Source organism: Camelina sativa, chromosome 10 (assembly GCF_000633955.1).
Source record: "Camelina sativa cultivar DH55 chromosome 10, Cs, whole genome shotgun sequence".
Lineage (NCBI taxonomy): Eukaryota > Viridiplantae > Streptophyta > Magnoliopsida > Brassicales > Brassicaceae > Camelina > Camelina sativa.
This window is the reverse complement of record NC_025694.1, coordinates 13,250,382-13,261,293: the sequence shown is the minus strand read 5'-3', so window position 1 is coordinate 13,261,293 and position 10,912 is coordinate 13,250,382. Positions and strand designations below refer to the sequence as shown.

Sequence of the window (10,912 nt, the reverse complement as noted above, 5' to 3'; positions counted from 1 at the left end):
TATTTCTCTATCTGCAGTATCCTCTGAGTACCTATCATTCTCATAGGATGAGCTCCACAGTAGCAAACCTTTGGTTAATACTTTCATTAATACTTAAGTGATTGGCAAATATGATAATAAACTTATATATAATCACTTTAAAACATAGAATACAAAAACCAAGCAACTAAAACACGAAATACAAATCAAACAGGAAATACAAATGCATAGAAACTTAAGCAAGAAGTACAAACAACAAACACATATTTAATATCAGAAATACTGAGACACTATCTTGTTCATAATAATTTCTTCACTCGCATTCAAGGGTTCTTTTTTGGCTAAGAGAGTGTCTAGAATGGCCAGCTTCTGTAGTTTCTCCTTTTCAGCCAATTCCTCTTTCTTGACATCCCACATGCTCTTATACTCAGCAAGACTCTTCGTGTTTGTGGACTGAGCATTGTTTCTTTTTGCCTTTGCAGCTTTGACCCCTGCTGGCCTATTCTCACAGTCCTCAACATTGCAGCTTGATGATTATGAACCTTCGGCAGCTGGTTTCCTCTTTGTTGCAGGCTGAGATGGAGGCGTGTTAATAGCATTAAGGCTTAGCCATTTCTGCTCATTCTTTAACAGACACCAACAATGTTCAAGGTTAAACCTCTTCTTATGCTCAGCAAAGTAGATTTCATGTGCATTCTTTAGGATATCAATTTCCGAATGAGCAGAACTGTTCAGTCTCTCTGCAGCAGCCATTGCCGCACAAAACTTGTTAGTATGGTCATTTATCTTGTGCCAACGCTGCTTGCAATGTGTCACCAGCATCTGTTCACCACTATTTCTAGCATGAGGAGTGTCAGCATAGTACCGGCTAATCCTCGTCCAGAAGCTTCCTCCCTTTTGTTGATTAGACACAATGGCATCATTTGAAGTGTTGAGCCATGCAGAGATCAGGACTTCATCATCAGCAGGTGCCCATGTCTTTCTCTCCTTGCGCTCCACTGGTGTATCTTGAGAAAGAGGTGGCACCTCAGAAGGTTGTGAGCTGTTCTGTCCAGACGGTTGATAACTTTCAAAAGAAAAGTTTTCATTTCTACCAACGGATTCTTGACTGTTAAGCAAGTTTAAGTAAGAAGAAGACTGATAATATGGATTCGTAGAATCCATATGAAAATACTTAGAGAATGAGTATATAATAGAAGGGATTAGCTAAGAGAATGAGTATGGAATAGAAGGGATTAGCTAAGAGAATGAGTATAGAATAGAAGGGATTAGCTAAGAGAATGAGTATAGAAAATACTTAGAGAATGAGAGAGATTTATGATGGAAATAGAAAGAAGATGGTTGGGATTTAATAGGTAAAAAGGTAACTTGCAATAAGTTACAAAACATAATGAGCTAACAAACACAGTCTAATCACAATTTATGACAAGTACAATTCAAAAACAGCTATGAAGTACTCGTTAATGGCTCATTCAATTTAAAGGTGGCAAAAATGGATATGAAGAAGAAAGATACGAAGTTGGTATTATTTTAAGATGCACATGCTCTTACTCTATCTACACAATTGGTGTCTTTACTTACAAGTACATAGTACATCCTTAGTCACAATTCAATTTATGTAACTAATACGCATGAACAATGAACAAACCACACAAAAATGTCACCAACCAAAAAATCATAATCAAGAATCAAGCATATCAATTAACCAGACTATCTAATTACATATTACTAGTCTCTTGCCCTAAACATTACACAGCTAGTTTGTATGAGTTACTACCATATCTTAATCTGAGGTAAAGGGATCCAACTTTTATGAGTTACAACTATTTTTGTTAAGTTACTACCGGAGAATAAATTTTTGCTAAATCGATAATCCTACACAAAAAGCTATGAACAAGCTATACACAGAGACCCTGAAGCAAATCATATATATCTCAAATTGGAGGAAGAAGACATACCTTAAATTTCGCACAATTGAACCGCCAGACAAGCTTCGGGAGACACCGAAGTTGGAGATCGTCTTGCAATTGGTGGTCCTTCGTCGTCGTCGAAATGGAAGGGAGGATTCGAAAACTTCCTCTCGAGATTTCGTCTGGTCTTAACCCTACCCAAAGACGCCGGACAAGCTACGGAGGACACAGAATTTGGAGATAGGCGTGAAATCGGTGGAAAAGAGGAAGAAATCCATGAGAGAATTTCGTCGCCGTCGCCGTCGAGATGGAATGGAGAATTCGAAAAGCCCTCTCGAGATTTCGTCCCGTGTTAACCCTACCCAAAGACGCCGGACAAGCTACGGGAGACACAGAAGTTGGAGATAGGCTTGAAATCGGTGAAATCGGTGGAACAGAGGAAGACATCCACGAGGGAATTTCGTCGCCGTCGAGATAGAAGGGAGAACTCGAAAATTAATCTCTCCGGATTTCGTCGATTGTTAACCCTACCCAAACACCAACGCCAATCACAAACTTACACGTCTCCAAGTACACGGTAGAAAAACGTCGCGTTTAAGAGTCGTTTTTTGGGTTTTTGGGTTTTTGGCTTTTTTTTTCTTTTTTTAAAAAAAAACAAAAAACGGGGGACGGTTGAAAATAACGCCGATGCACATGCTCTAAGTATTAGTTTTCCTTTTTTCACACCATCTCAATTATTATCACATATTGAATACCCCACATTTATCATTTCTACCGCACCAACTACATCAAAATGTTTAAAATTTAAAAGTTTTATTATTTTAGTAAATTATTTATGTAAAGAAGAAAAAAAGACAAGTAAATAGTACAAAAATGAAAACTTGTTGTATAGTAGAAAATAAAAAGAATTACTTGTTTTGGTAAACAATTTCCGAATTAAAATCTTTCTGGCCCCTTCTGCTTCAATTTTATTTTGCATTACCCCCACTTATTCTAACTACCCCTTCTTTAATGAAAGGACTAAAATGCTCCTCTAACAATTTTTATAAGAAAATTGAACATCTAGTTGTACCAGTTGCACCCCACATATCCCCTAGTTGTACCAGTTGCACTGGTACACATAATGGGATTCGAACCCTGGGCGCACGCGCGTGCGCATGGAGCTCGCAACCACTAAGCTACTGTGTTTTTCGTTGAACACTTATTAATTTATTTATATTTAACCTTTAATAACTTTTATTAAGGGTAATATTGTCTTTTTACCATTGAAGGCTAAATAGAATGGAATTGAAAGAGAAGGGGCCAAATAGATTTTAGTCCACAATTTTCTCAAGACCACATCAAGATTATTTACTGTATGATATATATATATATATATCAAGACCACATCAAGAAATAAAAATCTTGTGTAGTTCAAATTTGATCACAAGATTTTTTTGTCACACAAGTTTATACGATAAGGGAAAAAGAAAAGAGAGAGAGAGAGACATTTGTATATTGAAAACCCTTTTTCTTGTAGCCAAACACTTTGATCTTAGATCTAAGCCAAGAAGGGACTTCGCTGTTTCTTTTTTTTGATTTTTCACATATCAACAAAACAAAGCTATGTCGTCTCTGCTTCTCAGCCTCTCTTCCAAGCCCTCTCTCCGCAAACTTGCTCAGCTGGTAAGTCTCTTCAATCTCTCTCTCTGTTTCTAGTTTTTTTTTTTTGGTATAATCTCTGTGTTCTGCTTCTGATTTCTACTTCTTTAATTCGCGTCCCCTAGAGATGTCACACCCATAGGATGTTCTCCTCCTCTAGCACCAACCCTTACTTGCTGTATTGTGTCACACATTATGGAAGTTCTTGGGATGATATTAATGTAACAAGCAATATCCACTATTTTGACCCGGTCAAGGAAGACGAAGTTATTGTCCGAGACAAGGTGTTACCAATGGAGTTGCGTAAAGGGTGTCTGGTCGGAATGTCCCATGGTTGGGGAGTTTTCAAGGCAGTGTGTGGTGATAATAGTTATAAAGCCATATATGTTACCGACTACTACAATCCTTGTGGCTCCATATCAGTCAAAAACATTCCTTTGCATCCACTGGGTAAACCTATAGCTATCCAACAGCAAGCCATCACCAACGCCGCAATGAACTGTTCATCTGATCAAAGCAATGAATTTGCAGTGGCTGTCAAGTGTTTAGGGCCTATGATCAATTTCAATAGGCCTGGTGGCAAACACAGGGAATCAGGTTCGGTCGTCTTTAAAACTCTTTTCCAGTATTTTGATCAATCGAAGGTTATGTTTTCAAAGAGAGATGAAAAGTTCTACACTCCGAGTTTTGGAGGCCAGTTCTTGGTTTCCTGGGATTCTTTCTTCGAGGAAGACATGACCGGCTCTGAGTTGCAAGAGTTGCAGTTCTCCAACCTGCCTGAGTTCACCCAGTCCGAGTGGGAGCTGCTGGACTCATGTTCCAAGACTGTATACCTTGTGGAGTCTCCCTCAGGCCAACGTTTCCTGATCAAGTGGTACGCTCAGAACCACGAACCAGGCAATGGGATGGCATTCCTGTGTCGCGGAACAAAGCGTTTCATGGTGTTTAGACAGGAAGAAGAAACAGGGGTCATGTCTTACACAGAGGACATTGGAGACCTCTCCATATTCCTAGGCAATAATGAGCCCTTTTGTGTCAAGGCAAACCCTAACTCAATCTATTTTGCAGGCGATGGCTGTGGTGTCTACGATATTGCCACTAGAAAACCATGTTCCTTCTGTCCCAAGTCTCCCTCAGCCTTCTCGTTAGGATCACTCCTCCCTTACTGGATCCCTCCAATGTCTCTCTAGTTACAGTGTCCTTCACTAGTTATGCCTAGATTATGTTGTTGTCATTTCAAGTGGTCTGTACTAATCAAACTTATCATTTGTGGGAAAATTATGTGATCATGACATTGTAGGTGCTTGATATTGATTTTAAACGGTGTCACACAAGTTTGAGTTTCAGTATTGGAGAGAAGACCTTTTTTTTTTTTTTTTGTCAACAGATGTACCAAATTTTTCACTTTTGTTTTACATAAACCAATTTAGTAAACAACCCCAATTAAGCTAGTAGAGAAAGAAGAACACAACCACTGAACTAACATTAAGAAACTAAAGCATAGGCCCTCTGGTAAGTAGAGGAGATCGAGTTACCCTAGTTGCAGATTTGGACTTGTTAAGTTGCAGAGGAGAAAAACTCGACAGCCTTCTCAATCATTCAGGACTCAATCACTTGGGTAACAAGGTTGGGTGATGAAGAGATCGCAACAAGGCTGGATGAACAATGTTGAAATGATGGAGGAATTCAACCAGACGAAAGCTTTAGACGTCATTCGAGAGAGCACAAGCCTAGCAGCCCAACCAAAAGCGTCATATATGTCAGACGAGAGCGTCAGCTGCCGAAAGAGATCCAATGTTGGAGACAAGGCTGAAATTAATCTAATTCTTACCTTTGATCTGAAGAGATTATGAGAATTTCTTGATTCAAAAGAAAAAACAAAAAAAGTTATGTTGATGATCTGTACTTGTATATGAATCTTTGATTAACCCAATATAGAAACCAATATCCCTCAACTAATATGCCATAAGTACATAACTAATCTGTTTTTTAAAAAAAATTTGTGTTGCTAGCTAGCGTCCATGAGAAGTAAAATATATGTGCATCTAAATCACATATTAATTTTAATTACTTTATCTCCACAAATATTTTAGTAGACCATTACTATATACATTATACCGTATATTTTTTTTGGTTGGACTCGAAATCAATTTCATTTTTTATTTTTATTATTATTTTTTTATTTTGCCAACAAAGGTACAAAATTGGCTCAAACAAGCCAATGCGAAGGAATATTATTAACATAGGTAGCTAAATGTGGAACTGTGCGAACGCGTCGCGCAAGATTATCCGCTTTACCATTCTGAGAGCGCGGAATGTAGACTAATGTAAAGGAGGTAAACTCCTCTTTATCCGCCTGGATGTCCTCCAAATAAGGTGTAAAAACTGGCCACTCGGAAGGCAAAGACACCATCTTCACTAAGTCGGAGCAGTCGGTAAGGAAAACAATAGATTGGTTATCCGCTCTNATATTAATGTAACAAGCAATATCCACTATTTTGACCCGGTCAAGGAAGACGAAGTTATTGTCCGAGACAAGGTGTTACCAATGGAGTTGCGTAAAGGGTGTCTGGTCGGAATGTCCCATGGTTGGGGAGTTTTCAAGGCAGTGTGTGGTGATAATAGTTATAAAGCCATATATGTTACCGACTACTACAATCCTTGTGGCTCCATATCAGTCAAAAACATTCCTTTGCATCCACTGGGTAAACCTATAGCTATCCAACAGCAAGCCATCACCAACGCCGCAATGAACTGTTCATCTGATCAAAGCAATGAATTTGCAGTGGCTGTCAAGTGTTTAGGGCCTATGATCAATTTCAATAGGCCTGGTGGCAAACACAGGGAATCAGGTTCGGTCGTCTTTAAAACTCTTTTCCAGTATTTTGATCAATCGAAGGTTATGTTTTCAAAGAGAGATGAAAAGTTCTACACTCCGAGTTTTGGAGGCCAGTTCTTGGTTTCCTGGGATTCTTTCTTCGAGGAAGACATGACCGGCTCTGAGTTGCAAGAGTTGCAGTTCTCCAACCTGCCTGAGTTCACCCAGTCCGAGTGGGAGCTGCTGGACTCATGTTCCAAGACTGTATACCTTGTGGAGTCTCCCTCAGGCCAACGTTTCCTGATCAAGTGGTACGCTCAGAACCACGAACCAGGCAATGGGATGGCATTCCTGTGTCGCGGAACAAAGCGTTTCATGGTGTTTAGACAGGAAGAAGAAACAGGGGTCATGTCTTACACAGAGGACATTGGAGACCTCTCCATATTCCTAGGCAATAATGAGCCCTTTTGTGTCAAGGCAAACCCTAACTCAATCTATTTTGCAGGCGATGGCTGTGGTGTCTACGATATTGCCACTAGAAAACCATGTTCCTTCTGTCCCAAGTCTCCCTCAGCCTTCTCGTTAGGATCACTCCTCCCTTACTGGATCCCTCCAATGTCTCTCTAGTTACAGTGTCCTTCACTAGTTATGCCTAGATTATGTTGTTGTCATTTCAAGTGGTCTGTACTAATCAAACTTATCATTTGTGGGAAAATTATGTGATCATGACATTGTAGGTGCTTGATATTGATTTTAAACGGTGTCACACAAGTTTGAGTTTCAGTATTGGAGAGAAGACCTTTTTTTTTTTTTTTTTCAACAGATGTACCAAATTTTTCACTTTTGTTTTACATAAACCAATTTAGTAAACAACCCCAATTAAGCTAGTAGAGAAAGAAGAACACAACCACTGAACTAACATTAAGAAACTAAAGCATAGGCCCTCTGGTAAGTAGAGGAGATCGAGTTACCCTAGTTGCAGATTTGGACTTGTTAAGTTGCAGAGGAGAAAAACTCGACAGCCTTCTCAATCATTCAGGACTCAATCACTTGGGTAACAAGGTTGGGTGATGAAGAGATCGCAACAAGGCTGGATGAACAATGTTGAAATGATGGAGGAATTCAACCAGACGAAAGCTTTAGACGTCATTCGAGAGAGCACAAGCCTAGCAGCCCAACCAAAAGCGTCATATATGTCAGACGAGAGCGTCAGCTGCCGAAAGAGATCCAATGTTGGAGACAAGGCTGAAATTAATCTAATTCTTACCTTTGATCTGAAGAGATTATGAGAATTTCTTGATTCAAAAGAAAAAACAAAAAAAGTTATGTTGATGATCTGTACTTGTATATGAATCTTTGATTAACCCAATATAGAAACCAATATCCCTCAACTAATATGCCATAAGTACATAACTAATCTGTTTTTTAAAAAAAATTTGTGTTGCTAGCTAGCGTCCATGAGAAGTAAAATATATGTGCATCTAAATCACATATTAATTTTAATTACTTTATCTCCACAAATATTTTAGTAGACCATTACTATATACATTATACCGTATATTTTTTTTGGTTGGACTCGAAATCAATTTCATTTTTTATTTTTATTATTATTTTTTTATTTTGCCAACAAAGGTACAAAATTGGCTCAAACAAGCCAATGCGAAGGAATATTATTAACATAGGTAGCTAAATGTGGAACTGTGCGAACGCGTCGCGCAAGATTATCCGCTTTACCATTCTGAGAGCGCGGAATGTAGACTAATGTAAAGGAGGTAAACTCCTCTTTATCCGCCTGGATGTCCTCCAAATAAGGTGTAAAAACTGGCCACTCGGAAGGCAAAGACACCATCTTCACTAAGTCGGAGCAGTCGGTAAGGAAAACAATAGATTGGTTATCCGCTCTAATCATACATCGCATGGCCCAGACAAGGGCCTCAATCTCAGCATGAAGAGGGGTCATACTACGGCGAAGGTTGGCAGCTCCCATAGTGGGGACATCACCATAGGGCGACGTGCAGAACCACCCTCTTCCTGCATAACGGTTTGTTGCTTTCCAGAAACCATCTACAAAACAAATATAGTTCGACAAAGAACAAGGAGCACTGAAGCCCCTGCTTCCCCGGGGAACAACCTCACTAGGAAAAGTCGATGCGACCGACAAGTCCTCTGTTTGAACCAAAGCCCATGCTTTTTTCTCATCCTCCGCTAGTCGCAAGATCGCTAGGGGGTTGGAATCCAAATTACTAAAGAGTTTATCATTACACGCTTTCCATATATACCACAAGATCCAGGGAAAAAATTCCTGTGTCGGAACATTTGGAAAGCGCCAAAAAAGAGAGTCCATGTTTGTGAAGATTGAAGCCGATGGAAAAACACCCAGGACAGTCGGGAACTGCGACAAAGCCCAAACCTGTCTAGCAGGTGGACATTCAAAGAGGGTATGATTAATTGTCTCCTCCTGAAAGCCACAAAGACCACACATTGCATCACAACTCATACCACGTTTTTCGTAGATTAGCCGTAACCGCCACACAACCCGAGAGAACTTGCCACATAAAATGACGAAGTTTTGATGGGCACCTAATTTTCCAGACAAAGTCCTGAAGAGGTGTAATATCCGGGCCAAAAGCGTTTGGCCCAGAGGGAACCGTCTGATGAGAACGTAGATAATGATATCCTAATTTAACCGAATATGTACCAGACTTAGTAAGGTGCCATTCCGGCAAATCCGGTTTATCCGGTTGTCGCAACGGTAAGGCAGAAATTATAGCAACATCTTCCGGTAGAAATGTAGCCGTAAGCTGAGCCATATCCCAGGAATTAGAACTCCTGTCAATGAAATTTGCAACTCGGAGCAAAAGATCTAAAGACGATCCTGTGTTCAATGCTGGTCTCGGGGATTGAGCAGGGATCCAAGGGTCAGTCCATACAGAAATGGTAGTCCCGGATCCTACTCGTGTAATAAGTCCTTTATTAACCAGAGAGTGAGCAGAAACTATACTCCGCAACCCATAGGACGGCGAGTAAGACTTTTTAATTTGTGCTTGACATTTCTGATTTTTGGGTACATAAGGCCGGTCTGGGGCTAAAGACCATGAAGCTCATGCTTTACACATCACAATTTTTAAATACTCGGAGGGCATAGAATATTGAGAGTATGTTGTAGTCTGTTGCTCGAGCTCTCTTTTATTAAAGCGCAAGGTCTCTGGTTCGAATCCTGGGGTACCTTATTATATATATATATTTTAAAAAAAATTATCCCTTTTAAGTACCTAGTTACAAGAAAGTTCGGCCGGCCCTTGGTAAATGTTTAACTTTGATTATAGTTAGATTCTTGATTTTGTGCTTTAGGGATTATGTGTAGTCAGATATTCAAAAAAATTTAGTGGGTGTACGTAAACTGTATGAGCAACCCGAGCTAATTAAAGATATTTGCATGGAAACTGAAAAACCAACATTGTGTACATGTTGAACTTAATTTGCTATATTTTGGTAAGGAAATTGAGTACATTTTAAATTGTCCAAGAAAATTGAATTCGCGTGAATATAAAACCATTTCGTACTTTTAAAATTTATATGTTGCTTCTGATGATAAGTAAAAAAATTGCTTCTAAAGTTTATCTATTAATCAAGGGAAAACCTCATTTAGGTGGCTCAAAAGAGGAAGTAAATAATACATATGCATCTAAATCACATGTAAAATTAAATTAATGTTTCTCCACAAAACTGTAGTATTTCTTAAGACTTGGACAAATTAACTATTACAATTATATATTCAGACTATACTCGTTCTTTTCTTTTTTTGGGTTGGATTTAGAATTTATTTTTTTGTTTACACTTGACATTTTCTTGTTTTGGCTTAAAAAGTTTAACGTTGGTAATAGTTTCTCGAATTTGTGTTAGTAATAGTAGCTAGGTTATCCTGCAGCCTGCAGGGCCGGGGTAATATTTTTTACCTAGTTAGAGGATGGTATAAGCTCAAAATTATTAAGAGCATCCGAACATTGGGTGTGAGCAAACCAAAGATATATTGGGTTGTAACAGTGCTCTAGCTCCTTTCAGGCTGGCTCTGTCTCTGCGCGTATGTAATAGTATACTTTAACATCATCATAAAATCTAAGAAGTTGTCTTCGTAGTTGTCCTTTATAACGTTTTCTTTTTGGTTAAAAGCAAGTTCTCTACTGAATATATATATAAATTCTTTCATAATAATGGATAGAAGGAAAAGTCTGAGCGATCTGATTAAATGTTTGAGACTTAACACCATTTTCAGCTTTAAGATTCGAAACTAGAAACCATGCCTCACATTCATCATCTCACTGTTTCACATTATTGCAGCACTGATAACATTGTGGTCCATTTCTTTCAGTATCCGTATATCTATGATATATATATATATATATATATATATATATTTTCCGCTTGAGTATTTTTGTTTGCTTATTATTTGTTTCGGGGATCGGTTCTTTTGGTCCTTCAATATGAACACATTTCGGAAATATATATGCAATAAATAATACTGAACCTTATATGAATTTAGTATATATATGTATGATGTATGATT

At 38.7% G+C, this 10,912-nt stretch overlaps 3 protein-coding genes across 3 annotated transcripts; 2 read left to right on the top strand and 1 right to left on the bottom strand.

The window, feature by feature from the left end:
* On the bottom strand, positions 253-1,143 carry LOC104720323 (glutathione S-transferase T3-like). The gene is made up of 2 exons (XM_010438244.1): positions 522-1,143; positions 253-470 (listed from the first exon to the last, which is right to left on the bottom strand). The coding sequence occupies exons 1-2, from the start codon at positions 1,141-1,143 to the stop codon at positions 253-255; spliced, it is 840 nt and encodes a 279-aa protein (XP_010436546.1).
* On the top strand, positions 3,307-4,879 carry LOC104718779. The gene is made up of 2 exons (XM_010436588.2): positions 3,307-3,554; positions 3,656-4,879. The coding sequence occupies exons 1-2, from the start codon at positions 3,495-3,497 to the stop codon at positions 4,718-4,720; spliced, it is 1,125 nt and encodes a 374-aa protein (XP_010434890.1). The 5' UTR covers positions 3,307-3,494; the 3' UTR covers positions 4,721-4,879.
* LOC104718780 lies at positions 6,007-7,134 on the top strand. Its single transcript, XM_010436589.2, has one exon. It carries the CDS (start codon positions 6,079-6,081, stop codon positions 6,973-6,975), a length of 897 nt encoding a protein of 298 aa, XP_010434891.1. The 5' UTR covers positions 6,007-6,078; the 3' UTR covers positions 6,976-7,134.